A 14,939-nucleotide genomic window follows, 5' to 3' on the forward strand; every position below is an offset into this window, starting at 1 on the left:
ATAAATATATATATATATAAATAAAATATACGCGATTGTAATGTTTCAAGATTTTGCATAGATGCATTGTTACCAGCTCTGAAAAATGGTAATTCTGCTGGTCTTATTCGTAACTCACTTTGATTTCGCAGGCATCATGACAAAATTTTACACTATGCCGTTTCTAGTACCAAACATATTGCCACAGAAATTAACGGCTACTACAATTGAAGTGTAGGTTTGTGGGGGAATTTCGTATAACATCAATGCCATATCTCACAAGAAAACAGTTCTCTCTACCTGGATGCATGTCCTTTGAAGTCGGGATTCTTGAGTAGCTCCTCTCCTTCTACGTCTCTGCAGGGAAACATTTTCTTGACCTCTGGATTCAGTTCGAATATAGCGAGGAAGACTTCGCAGCCGAGCTCCGTGAGGTCGTAGTGATTCGTCAGGTATCGCCAACTTCTCCGTATCAGCTTGCGCTCTTGTTCGCTGACCAGACACTGGTTTTGCTTCTCCGTTACTTTCACCGCCGACGAAGAGCAAGATGCACCCATGTCTGTGTCTCCGGAAACGGCAAGTGTGCTGACTCTGACTCAGGTTATTCACAAACCACTCACGTAGCTGTTTCTGGGTTTGAAAAAAAGGGACGTATTTGCACTGATATTTCTTTTGGATCACAGTAGGTCTACCCACGTGAAAGCGATAACAAAATTGTATAGTATACGCGTGAGTGCGTGCGTGCTGTGTGCGTGCGTGCTGTGTGCGTGTGCGTGTTCGTATGCGTGCGTATGATTTAACTGTTTTAGAATTGCCACAGTCGGAGTGCGACTGTCTAACCAAGGCAATATCCTCACACCGCACACTCGATGGCAGATTACTTCACTTACTGAACTTCACTTAAGTTCGATGACACGTGATGATGTGTGGCGTGAAATCCTAATAATCGATTATGAATTTTTTTAACACTGATCACGCCTCTATCACAGAAACTCGCGAAGTCTGTCAAAGGTAAACGTTTTGCATAGTTAGCCTACTTACCTACTTACCCACCCACCTACCTACCCACCTACCCACCCAACCATCCAAACTTACACACCTACCTACCTGCATACCTACCTACCTACATACCTACCTACTTACCCACCCACCTACCTACCCAACTACCTACCCAACTACCCACCTAACCATCCAAACCTACACACCTACCTACATGCATACCTATCTATCTACCTACCTACCTACCTACCTACCTACCTACCTACCTACCTACCTACCTACCTACCTACCTACCTACCTACCTACCTACCTACCTACCTACCTACCNAGTAGAGTAGAGTAGAGTAGAGTAGAGTAGAGTAGAGTAGAGTAGAGTAGAGTAGAGTAGAGTAGAGTAGAGTAGAGTAGAGTAGAGTAGAGTAGAGTAGAGTAGAGTAGAGTAGAGTAGAGTAGAGTAGAGTAGAGTAGAGTAGAGTAGAGTAGAGTAGAGTATAGTAGAGTAGAGTAGAGTAGAGTAGAGTAGAGTAGAGTAGAGTATAGTAGAGTATAGTATAGTAGAGTATAGTAGAGTATAGTAGAGTATAGTAGAGTATAGTAGAGTATAGTAGAGTATAGTAGAGTATAGTAGAGTATAGTCGAGTATAGTCGAGTATAGTAGAGTATAGTAGAGTATAGTAGAGTATAGTAGAGTATAGTAGAGTATAGTAGAGTATAGTAGAGTATATTAGAGTATAGTAGAGTATAGTAAAGTAGAGTAGAGTATAGTAGAGTATAGTAGAGTATAGTAGAGTATAGTAGAATATAGTAGAGTATAGTAGAATATAGTAGAGTATAGTAGAGTATAGTAGAGTATAGTAGAGTATAGTAGAGTATAGTAGAGTATAGTAGAGTATAGTAGAGTATAGTAGAGTATAGTAGAGTATAGTAGAGTATAGTAGAGTAGAGTAGAGTAGAGTAGAGTAGAGTAGAGTAGAGTAGAGTATAGTATAGTATAGTATAGTATAGTATAGTATAGTATAGTATAGTATAGTATAGTATAGTATAGTATAGTATAGTATAGTATAGTATAGTATAGTATAGTATAGTAAAGTATAGTATAGTATAGTATAGTATAGTATAGTAAAGTATAATATATTAGTAGTAGGTAGGTAGGTAGGTAGGTAGGTAGGTAGGTAGCTAGCTAGTATAATTATATTAGGTAGTGTAACAGTATTAACGATCAATTCTCTGCTATTGTTGCTGAGGAAACAGTAATTGCGTCAACTTGCCTGAAGGCACGCTTGTCTTAGTGCTTCCGATAATTATTTTTATTATTTTTATTGATGTTTCCTTGGGTTAATTACATATTATACCCCAATTATTATATTATGGTTCTCATATATTAGGCACAGAAGCCCCCATAGTTATCGTTTTAGTTATATTTTTTGACGATAGGTTGGAGTAGATCGAAACAGCAGTTTACTATGTACTTGCTGGATTTTTCGCAGCCATCTTAGTATTCACGTGTTCCCGACAAGACATTAGTGACATGTAAGAAGAATTAGCTTCCTGCTTATGTTAATTACATCACATCATAGGTGATATACATACATATAGCAGGTCATATGGGTCCCGAAAACTTCTTTACACGGTTGAGGTTAATTGTCTTCATGTTGAATAATTTGCATGCATATACATAGCGTGCGTTTAAATTAGATGCGTATACAAGAATTAAATTTTTTAAATGTATACCAAGGTTACTGTAGCTTTTTATTTACATTTCACGATATCATGACAAGTTGTTGAATGTAGCTGTTGACACACGCGTATATGCACTGATATACTCACACATACACACATATCATAACAGCGCTAATAATGTATATATAGGCCATGTGCTTAAAAGCACCATTCATAAATAAATTTGCAAAATACAAACATACGAGTCGTGGTATAGAATCTTGGGAATTTCGTAGGAATTTTCGGTGTAGAATTACATACCCAGAGCATTTCACAGCATATAAAATAATTTTATAATATGGAAATCTTGTAAATGAATAAAACTCCAGCTATATCCATAACCTGCTACTATGGCAATTAACATTTGCGTTTTTGATTGAACTCTACGGAAGGCTTACGGTAGTAGTAAGTAGTAATTGTGATAACATTAAAATAGACACGATGCGCGGAAAATGTCGTTTAACCAGCGATTCTACGGATTATTACGATTTGCGAGAATACGAATGAAAACACTTCAGCGCGACTGTGTACCTATTCACAATGTGTGTGTGTGGGGGGGGAGCTGGAATCTTAATTTCCCAAGCGGGTCAATACGAGGAGAAGGCACAACTAGGACATACACTAATAATGATCGTTATTTTAAATATGAGCAGTGCAATGTGATATATATATATATATATATACACGGACGGACGGACGGACGGACGGACGGACGGACGAACGGACGGACGGACGGATGTACGGACAGACAGACATACAGACAGACATATATATATATACATACAGACGGACTGACGGACGGACGGACAGACAGACAGACAGACAGACAGACAGACAGGCGGATAAATAGATATAGTAAGATACATTAGTCTTTGAATGCGCTCCAGTGGACGAGTTATCACATAGCAAACAGCAAGCCTTTAGTTAACACTTCGTGGTACGAAGAACAAAGCACCGGATCCTCTCTCACACGTGCCCCTTTCTGTTCCCCTTCTGTTCTCGCTTTCAATCTTTCTCTTTCTTTCTCCCTCTCTCTCTCTATCTCTATCTCTCTCTCTCTATCTCTATCTTTCTCTCTCTTTCGCTCTCTCGCTCTCTTAACGCACGAAAACGCACACGCACGCACACGAACGCAAGCTCGCACGCATGCATAAAAACGCATCGCAGCGTCTAAACAAATAAAATTTGTTATGGAAATGATATAGCAAAACGTCAACACCCGATTTCTATCGTTTTTTAATTCTTTACACGCTAGAATACTTACACGCACACACACACACACACACACACACACACACACACACACACACACACACGCGCGCGCGCGTGGTCTAATAAATATTTAACTTCATCCACCGTCGTATTCCGTACCTCAGATCATTCTTCTTTACCACACGCATCAAGCGGAATGTTTAAATTTGCCAAGACTTATATAACATATAGTTAGGATGTATACATCAGCATTCCGCCTCTTGGTTGCACCTCGAGGACAAGTGTAACAGTGGCGCTGGTACAGGCATCACCATGGCGTTTCGCGTCTGCATCATCTCATCTCTCAGGTCCGGGAGCCGCAGTTTGGTTTCGGTGTAATGGAGCAAGCTGTATTTTCTGTATGATATCAGTGCAGCTACGAGCGACACGGCGATGCTGAGCAACATGGCCGTCCCACCGATGACAGCGCTTCTCGTGTTCACACAGTCGCTGCGCATTTTTGTAGGCCCTATTGGAAATAAAACACGCAAGTAAACAAAAATCTATCCAGCCACCTCATCATTCAAATGCGCACTATGCTAACCTTCATTATAAATTTAGCAGCTGTGAAGTACTTGCGTTTAAAACACGTAAAAAAGCAAAGTTTTACGTAACGCGTCGTTGAACTAGAGTGTGGACCTTGTTCGTACGTGCATATTAGTGGTTTTGTATCGTTATTTGTATCGCGGCGTTTTCAAGCAAAATCAGAACAAAGAGATTTTCCATAAACAGATAAGAGCATAAGAGAACGAACTAAATGAGAACTAGCTTACGCTTTGCTATGCTTAGCTCAGCATTCTCGCCCTGTAATTTCACTTTCACTTGCTGAAACACGGCCACTTGTTCAACAGGAGCAATATTGGCCAAGTGTTGACGTGCGATGGTGTCTCTTCGTTTCCTCGACGATTGATCGCATGAGACCTGTAAACATTTGACAAAAATAAACAATTTATTAGCTGGTGACAAGTACAACATTGAAATCCCCAATTCCTAAACTAGATAGCATATTTTACTGGCAAGGTGTATCAGACATAGTGGCGAAAACCGACAATGGACCACCACTTAATGATGAGGAATTCTCATCATTTGCAGAAAAGTTGGGATTTCATAATTGACGCATTACAACATTATGGCCAAAGCTGAGTATATGGGACCCTAATATCGGATTTGATTATAGCATGTAGAGGTGGGACTAGCATATTACGCATACATACCCGCTTACAATTCCCTCGGCACACGTTCACCATGCATTCGAAATACACGTTATTTTGATCTGGAAATTTGAAGACTTCAAATATGGAGACTTGGTACGTATTTAGATCATTTGGATACTGGAGTTCTCTAAACTTGCCAACCAGCTTGCGTTGCGTTGGACAACTGTTGAATAAAATACATGTGTAAATGCTTGGACACATATATAAAATACAGGCATGCGTGCGCTTACAAATACAAGAACACGCACGCATTCACACACACGTAAGTATACGCGCGGGCACACGAACGCACACTCACAATCGCAAACACGCTCACGCGCGCACACACATGCATGCAAGCACGCATGCACACATACAAACGCAAACACGCTCAGACGTGCACCCACACGCATGCAAGCACGCACGCACACACACAAACGCAAACACGCTCATGCGTGCACCCGCACGCATGCAAGCACGCACGCACACGCTCACGCTCATGCTCACACGCACACAAAGAAAACTACAGACGCACGCGTACACGCACACGCAACACGCACGCACGCCCGCATCCACGACACACGCGTTAATTTCAGAGATTTATCGATTAATCGAGTCAGTCACCTGTTGTGATCGATCAGCTGGATCTGGTTTCTCGTTGTTCCGTCCTTAGCAGAACAGTTCACAGGCAGTACGTCCCAGTTAGCTGTAAAATCAAGACATCAGAAAAGTTGTTGCGTGCGAACTTCGTGTTTGCATGTGCTCGTGCATGTCCATGTGTGTGTGTGTGTGTGTGTGTGTGTGTGCGTGCGTGCGTGCGTGCGTGCGTGCGTGCGTGCGTGCGTGCGTGCGTGCGTGTGTGTGTGTGTGCGTGTGCGTGTTCGCGTCTGTGAGTGCGTGCGTGTGTGCGTGTGTGTTTGCATGTGCCCGTGCATGTCCATATATGTGCATATTTAGAAGTGATGCGAGTCACCGTGCTGAGCTGATAGAGCGGTAGCGGTGAACGTCTGCGGATAGAAAATCCTGATAACATGAATCGATTGGTAACCACGATGCGAGAAAGCATTCGATGTGAAATCTAAACCAATAGTGGTAACTATAACTACAAAGTGGTAAATGCGCGCGTAAAAAGGTCACGCACGCGATTTCTAACCTAAAATGGGACATCACATCCCAATCGCTTAAGGTTTTGTGTCATTTCATGTCATAGCATGCCGTGTCATTTTATGTTATAGCATGCCGTGTCATTTCAGGTTATGGCATGGCGTGTCATTTCATGTCATGGCACGCCATGTCATGTTATGTTTGCTTTTGTGTTTGCTATTATGAAGCGCCAAGGTTTTTTTGCGATGAAACTCTGCTATCACAAATCAACTAGTTTTTTCTATAGCAATATAATATAATCAACACAACGGCTAGACGTGTGAGGAACGCTCCTCTTAATACTAAGATTATATTACGATGCGGATTATTGCGCTACTACTTATTACAGACTATATTCCGGGTCAGGGGGTGATGGCGACAAATTTCGGCAAACCACTTTCTGACCCGAAGGTTCCACGTCTCATCTTTCAAAATCAAGTTTATATCATAACATAATTGCTATATTACTTACGGTCGCGGACATAGTAAACTACGAGGGCTCCGTAACCGCCGACATTCAGGTCAGCAGCTATTGCGTTCCGAGGATCTTGGCCGCCGACTACTTTAAACGCGACCTCTGGTGTCGGAATATCGTGCTGCACGACCGGAACTCTTGCGTTGCGTCCCAGCATGCTGTCAAAGCAAGGCGCTGTTCTTTTATTTGCTCAAAAGTATGTCTGAATACGTTTCCGAATACGTAACCAATAACAATCACGACGACGAATTGAATAAATTCAAATCTTTTGAATCATTTTCTAAAATAAAAATATATATAGAATCATTTTAATCATTATCGTAATAATGTTTTCTTTTGATTGCGATTACAATGCTACTTAATTAAACCCCCTGATGAGACTATGTTTGTCTATACTGACTGCCACTAGATTACTACGTATCATACTCACGGGACAGTAATGCTCCACCCTAAGTGTTTGCTGCCCCCTACCGATCTAAACGAGCAAGAAACTGTATAGGCGCGATCCGATGACCAGAGAACACCAAAGAAGCTGTCTGTCATCACGACTATGGTATTGGAAAATATGTGAGTGTCTCCCTGAAAAAGAGAAAAGTAAAAGTTACAAAAAAAGAAACTAACTAACAGAAAAAAAACCTAACTAACTAAGAAAAATAAGTAAGTGAACTAGAACCGCGAAAGCTGCGTTGATATCCCTAGATATAGGTTAAGGAGATTGGCGTTGTGTTGCTCGCACTGAATTCGTATCATAGAGCTGTAGATACTACTATTATATTAGACGCACTCATGCACAAACGCACGCACGCACACAGGCACACACACACACAACAGGCGCCAACGAACACACACCCGGCAACGCACACACACCACACACACACACACAGGTCACACACACACACACACACACCAAACACACGCACGCACACACAGCACACAACACACAACCACACACACCACAGCCACAGGCAGCACACAACACCACCCAAACACCGCACACACACCACACACACACACACACACACACACACACAACACACACGCACATACCATAGCGCACACGCACAGCACGCGAAACGCACACACACATACACACACACACACAACACACACACACAACACACACACAAACACACACACACACAACACACACACACACACACACACGAACACAGCACACACACACAACACACAACCACACACACACACACAACACACACACAATCACACACACAAACACACACACACACACACCCAACACACCACACACCACACACACACACGACAACACACACACACACACACACACACCACACCACACACACACACACAGCACACGAACACACGCGGTCTAATAACTCTTTGACGTCATCCGCCGTGGTAAGCCTCACCTCAGATCTTTCTTCTGTGCCACAGGCATCAAGTGGGATGCTGAAATTTGCCAAGATCTCATCTTCGAAAGTTTGCTTGCATGGCACGATTTTGAAGAAACCCTTGGAGTATATCTTTCCAGTAAAGCTTTGCTTAAAGTTGATACTTATATGCATTTTCCGTTGTGTGACATCGCAGCCTACCGCTATACCTGGAAACGAAAGATTTGTGTGTCATAGTATGCGTCATGTATTGCGTGTCATAGCTGCAACAACACCTAAAGGAAGCTATGTTTGTTCATAATCAAAACGTGTGACGTATTCATGTCTCAATATGGCGCCAATGCAATTTGTTCGAAAGTAAACAAGTTATGTACTAATATTATTATGCTACACGAACAGCTGCTTACGCATTTGATGAAAAATTGCATTAGGAGAGTAACGCTTCTAATACTAGCTTACCACCGACAAGATTATCGTCGTAGTTTACTCCAACATTCCTCACTTCTATAGCAGGAGCAGACGGCAGGTTATCTGGTGAGACATTTAGTCTCGTCGATGCTGTAGCTGTCTCTAACGTCAGATCCGAGCCAGGCCTGACAGTTCTACGGTAGCCGTAGACGCGATCCGGGGACTGTGTCGAGGCCTCCCTGGTGCCGCCCGTGCGTTTCCTATTGTTGATAAGGCTTGAATATGGATTCCGTCGCGTACCACCAACAGGCGCGTCTGGTTCTGTGAATGAGGTATCGGCGGGATTTGCTTGCGACGCTTTGTCGGAAAAGGCTGTCTTCACGGAAAACGTCGATTTTACTTGAACGGTTGATCCCTCGTTTGACGCAACGTTTGGTTCTGCGTGAGAAGCTATCCGTATGGACAGAGAATCACCGGGCCTTGCAGAATTTATTCGATATGGGTAAACATCGCCATCCTTCGTACGTACGCCATATGGAGTATATTTTGGCGTGGAATCCTCAACTGAAATTATACGAGGTGTTTGAAACACACCAGGTAATGGCGTGAACATGCTCCCGGTTACACTGACCCGGACGCTATTCGAGTCATAGCCATAGGTACGTGATGTGTTCCGTATTCCTAGACCTTCTCTTCCTTGACTCGTAGCCGGTGTGATAAAAGGTGTAAGTACTGTGCCCTGAGCACGAATTGTGGGGCGGTGTCCATAGCGTTCGTACGCTGGTGTAGTAACGTCTACCCGTACGGAGTTCTCCTGAGAAGTTCTACTATTCTGGTCATCTAGTGGCGTTACGACATGCCCAGTTACACTGACACGGACGTTATTCGAGGCATCGCGACCTATATATGGATTATTCAGTAATCCCGTAACCGCATCTCGTGTCGCATTTCTTGTGAATTTCACATTGACTCTTGTCCTCGCTCGACGACCCCATTCAGGCTGCTTGCTTATTGGTGGGAAGTTGGAAGTGTGTTCATCTATGCCGCGGTTAGAATAGATAGATTGATTTGGTCTAACGCCTTGATCAGGCCTGCGACTGGATGCGCGACTGATACTCACACGTGTTTCGTCTTGGGATGAACGACTGTTTGGCCCCCGCATACCAGCAATCACATCTGTGGATATCGATGGCTGTATAGTTTCGGTGTTGATTTGACGAACAAATGGAGTTCGGACGAAAAAGCGGTCGCCGTTTTCGGAACCTGGTCGGTTTGGACTTACGCGACCAGGCGATAAATCACCTACGTGGTCTGATTGACCTTGCTCTTTTATAGATGAGCCACCATTGATTGTAAATCCTTGAGCTGACACGTCTGGAACAGAACCTGGGCGCTTGTCACTGTTGATGAACACTGTCTGTGGATTCGTACCCGCTTTCGTGGAAGGATATTGAACACGAACACCAACATTAGCGTTCAGAAAATCATTTAGAGTTGCCTGATTTGATTTACCAGTTAGTGCTGAATTCCTATCCGATTGACCGCGATCATATGTATCAATTCTGACAGGGCCACCTGTGGCAACGTTCGTAATATCTCTCCTTCCTCCAACGGGTAGCCGCCCCCGTGTTCCTGCAGTATTGTCATCAGAGGGAGAGCCATAGTTCCTGTCACGTATTCCCACCCCGCCGTTAAGAGCATGAGACACTTGCGGTACAACGACGTCTGTTCCGTACGCAACTGGACTGGTTTCAGGCTCGATGTTCACAGAACCATCTAGCACAGTTCTACGGTATCCACGATCCTCCACACCGGGAGTGATAGAGTACCCAGCGTTTACATCACCTTCAGGTTGTGGGTAAGCAATTTGGCCTTCTCTCGTAGAAGGGCTGTTCCAACCTTGTTGGAAATTTTGTAAGGAAGCTTGGTCGAGATTACTTCCACCCCGTCTTCGCTCGTTCAGTGAGACGTGCGGTATGACATAATCTTTGCTGTTAATGTTTTCCTGCCCGTCTGTACGGAAGGCTCTAGTGCCCGAGGAACCTGATACAGACACGCCCGTACTTGGGTAATGTGCGACAATCGGAATGATGGCATCTACCCCAATGTGTTGCACTTCATCTGCTACACGGACACCGCTGTTTGGATACTGTGCTACGATTGGTATTACATAATCGTCGTTCGCGCTTTTAACGTTGCCTATACTTGCGGTCCTGTCTATATTCACGCTTCTGTCCGTAAATGAACCTCCACCTCCTTGGAGGAAAGAGTTCGGCTGCACCGGAACCCGTGCACCATACCCTGATATACTGGTATCAACATATGATCCTCTTCCTTCTGGGTCTAAACCGTAACCTTGGTTTACACTGGTGTCTGTATACGCGCCCCTATTTCCGCCTAGGTAAGGTTGCTCCTGTACTGACACGCCTAAACCATAATCTGTGTTAACGCTAGTATCTATATGTGACTTACTGCCTTCTTGGAAAGAAGGTTGGGGCTGTACTGATACATCTAAACCATAATCCGTGTTGAAGCTAGTATCTATTTGTGATTTACTACCGCCTGGGTAGGAAGGTTCGGTCTGTTCTGATACACGTACTCCATAATCTGTGTTGAGACTACTGCCCGCATACGCACCATCATCTCTTGAGTAGACGGGTTGTTGCTGCCGTGAATCTCGTAGCCCATAATCTATGCCAACGCTTGTATCGACAAATGCTTTTCTTTGCTCTGGGACTGACGGTTGTGGATGCACCGGAACACCTACATCACTAAAGTCTGTATTCACATTAGTTGAAACCAATGTTTTGCTACCTCCTGGGTAAGAAGGTTGTGATTGCGTTCGAACTCCAACTCCATAATCCGTATTCACACCAGTGTCTGTATATGAACCGCTACCTCTTCGGTCAGAAGGTCGTGGCTGTATAGCAACTCCAACGCTATAATCTGAGTTGACATTAGTATCTGCATACGTTCCTCCACCTGCCTGATAGGAAGGATGTGATTCTGGTTGAACTCCAATACTACTAACGCCTATATTCAGATTTGTTAAAATATGTGAATTTCCCGTATTTAGGCCTGTAGGTTGTGGCTGTACTGGTACTCCTAAACTAACACCTGTGCTCGCACCCGTGTATCTGTATGATCCTTCCTTCTCCCTCCTGGGTAGGAAGGTTGTGGCTGTACTGGTACTCCTACACCAAAACTGTGTTCACGCGGGTATTCTGTATAGTATCCTCCTTCCCTTCCTGGGAAGGAAGGTTGCGGGCTGCTGTACTGGTGCTCCTACACCAAAACCTGTGTTCACGCGGGTATCTGTATAGGATCCTCCTTCCCCTCCTGGGAAGGAAGGTTGTGGCTGTACTGGTGCTCCTACACCAAAAACCTGTGTTCACGCGGGTATCTGTAAGGATCCTCCTTCCCCTTCTGGAGAGGAAGGTTGTGCGTGTACTGGTGCTCCTCCACCAAAACCTGTGTTGCACCGCGGTATCTGTATAGGATCCTCCTTCCCCTCCTGGCGAAGAAGGTGGTTTGTACTGGTGCGTCCTACACCAAAACTGTGTTCACGCGGGTATCTGTATAGGATCCTCCTTCTCCTCCTGGGTAGGAAGGTTGTGGCTGTACTGGTGCTCCTACACCAAAACCTGTGTTCACGCGGGTATCTGTATAGGATACTCCTTCCCCTCCTGGGTAGGAAGGTTGTGGCTGTACTGGTACTCTTACACCAACACCTGTGCTCGCACCCGTGTATGTGTGTGATCCCCCTTCCCCTCCTGGGTAGGAAGGTTGTGGCTGTACTGGTACTCCTACACCAAAACCTGTGTTCACGCGGGTATCTGTATAGGATCCTCCTTCCCCTCCTGGGAAGGAAGGTTGTGGCTGTACTGGTGCTCCTACACCAAAACCTGTGTTCACGCGGGTATCTGTATGGGATCCTCCTTCACCTCCTGGGTAGGGAAGGTTGTGTATGTACTGGTACTTCTACACCAAAACCTGTGTTCACATGGGTGTCTGTATAGGACCCTCCTTCCCCTCCTGGGTAGGTGGGCTGTGGCTGTACTGATACTCTCTAACATCACCTGTGTTCACACGGTACTGTATAGGACCCTCTTTCCTCCTTGGAAAGGAAGTCTGGCTGTACTGGTACTCCTAAAACCAACACCTGTGCTTGCACCAGTGTATCTGTATGATCCTCCTTCTCCTCTCGGTAGCGAAGGTTGTGTATGTACTGGTAGTCCTACACCTAAACCTTGTTTACGCGGGTATCTGTATAAGACCCTCCTTCCCCTTCTGGTAGGAAGGTTGTTGACTGTACTGGTATTCCTACCTAATGCCCGTGATTCATACGGGTATCTGCATGTACAGGTACTGCCTACCACCAATCACCTGTATTCACACGCGGTATCTTGTAGTGAACCCTCCTTCCCCCTCCTTGGAAAGGAGTCGTGGCTTGTATACGTTATTCATTTTTTTACCTGAATGCCCGTGTTCATACGGGTAATTCTGTACTGTATCGGTATCCTAACCAACACCTGTGTTCACAACGGGATCTGTATTCTATCGGATACTCCTACACCAACACCTTGGCTTTACGAATACTGGTGCCCCGTATAGGAATTCTCCTTCTCTGGGGAGGCTTGATTTTTACTGGTGGCCTGTGAGCGCTTGTGGAGTGTGGTGATTGGGAAACCTTGCATCAAAACCTGTGTTTTCACACTGGTGCGTTGGCACGTTGTGGCGATCTCTCCGGTAGGAGGGGTCTTGGATGGATTGGAAACCTGCACCAAAACCTGGTATCACACTGGTCTGCCTGTGTGTGCGATCCTTCGTCTGGGTAGGAGGGCTTGTGGAGGATTGGAAAACCTTGCACCAAAACCTGTGTTCACACTGGGTTGTCGCGTCATATGCATCCTCGCCCCTGCCTGGGTGAAAGGCCTTGTGGAGGTATATATTGGACCTCCTATAACCCCTATTATTCACAATTGTGTTGAACATGTGCGATTTGCCCAGCCCTGCGTAGGGGAGTGGGGCGTGTGGCCTATTGGCAAAAGTCTCTCGGAATTCCTCGTATCAATAGCTGAGCCTCAGCGCCTCGGAAATCAGGTTGAATTGCGTCCAATGTTAGGCTTCAACGCACATGTTTCGTCAACTCTTTGTGTCAAAATGTGGATTTTCATATTCATACTTGATTGTGGGCTAGTTATGCGAAAGGGGGGCCACTATCAAAATTGGTGTTTCTGTGCGAAGGGGCCTGCTATCAAATTGGTGTTCTGGTCGCGAATCACGGTAAAGTGTGCTCTCCTCACGATAGCCATTCCCCCCCTTCCTCCCCTCCCCCCCCCCCTTCTGTACAACAAAATATTCATAATTAATCATAATCCGTATACTGCATTGTCGGCTCGCCGTATGGTCTGTTCTCCAAATCTTACAGGGAATTCTTCTGCTGTAAACTCAGGAACTTAGGTGTGGTTTGGCGGACGCCATAAGGCGGTATCATATGTCGGTACTTAATAAGGAGTGTAAACAAGCCCTCCTCGCTGAACTTCCCCGCTCCTCCTCTTCCCTCCTCCTCCAGCCGTCGAATAAACAGAAACCACTGGCTGAGCCAGCCGCTGATCATTATATTCAATTCTTGAGTTTCTATGTCTATTGGTGCGTACAAAATTTATTAACGGCATTGCTCGGCGGATGTCAGCGCTCTAGCAATAGTTGTCAGAGCTGGTTGTGGTGTTGAAATTGTTAAAACTGATGGTTGCATTGATACAGTTCCACCTGATGGTTGGCCGTTACATTGCTTCCACGTGATGGCTGGTTACATTGCTTCCAGCTTGATGGCTTGCGTTGACATTGTTCCACCAGAATGCCGTCTTGGGTTGATATTGTATCTAGCCAGATGGTTGGTGCATTTTCCATCTGATGGCCTGCGTTGACATTGCTTCCATCTGATGGTTGCGTTGACATTGTTCCAACCAGATGGTTGGACGTGACATTGTCTTTTACCAGATTATTGGGTTGACATTGCTTCCATCTGATGGCTGCGGGTGGACATTGTTCAGCCTGGATGCGTTGGGTTGGCATTGCTTCACCTCGATTGGTTTGGCTTGACATGTGTTCCACCTGGATGGTTGGGTTCATGTTCACGTGATTGTTGGGGTTGACATTGTTCCACCTGCAATGCGTTGGGTTGACATTGTTCCACCTGACGGTTGGGTTGACACTGTGTCTCTACAGATTTGGTTGAAGTGACATGAGTTCCATCTGATGGTTGAGTTGACATGCGCCAATCTAAAATTTTATGCTGATGGTTGAGTGATATGGGTTCACGTGATGGTTGAGTGCCATTGTTGCCACCAGATGGTTGAGTTGAAACATGGTTCATCTAGATGGTTGGGTTGACATTGC

General features: G+C 44.9%; 2 protein-coding genes across 3 annotated transcripts in view; both read right to left on the reverse strand.

The window, feature by feature from the left end:
• The window catches only part of LOC106813237 (hemoglobin subunit mu-like), a 6,246-nt gene extending 5,589 nt beyond the window's left edge, over window positions 1–657 (reverse strand). For both annotated transcript variants that reach the window (XM_014817336.1, XM_014817330.1), the window contains exon 1: window positions 280–657. In XM_014817336.1, coding sequence (XP_014672822.1) covers window positions 280–536 — 257 coding nt within the window. In that variant the 5' untranslated portion in view covers window positions 537–657. The remainder of the gene's footprint in view (window positions 1–279) is intronic.
• A 2,031-nt stretch (window positions 658–2,688) lies between these two features.
• Window positions 2,689–11,326, reverse strand: LOC106813508 (the record flags this gene model as incomplete). The annotated part of the gene is given in 8 exon segments (XM_014817657.1): window positions 2,689–4,417; window positions 4,722–4,869; window positions 5,163–5,325; window positions 5,766–5,847; window positions 6,757–6,917; window positions 7,190–7,338; window positions 8,148–8,338; window positions 8,589–11,326. Coding segments are annotated over 8 exon segments (3,895 nt in total), but the record flags the coding sequence as incomplete, so codon positions are not given.
• Between the last annotated feature and the right edge of the window lie 3,613 nt (window positions 11,327–14,939).

Source organism: Priapulus caudatus, unplaced genomic scaffold, assembly GCF_000485595.1.
Source record: "Priapulus caudatus unplaced genomic scaffold, Priapulus_caudatus-5.0.1 Scaffold23, whole genome shotgun sequence".
NCBI classification, from domain to species: Eukaryota; Metazoa; Priapulida; class Priapulimorpha; order Priapulimorphida; family Priapulidae; genus Priapulus; species Priapulus caudatus.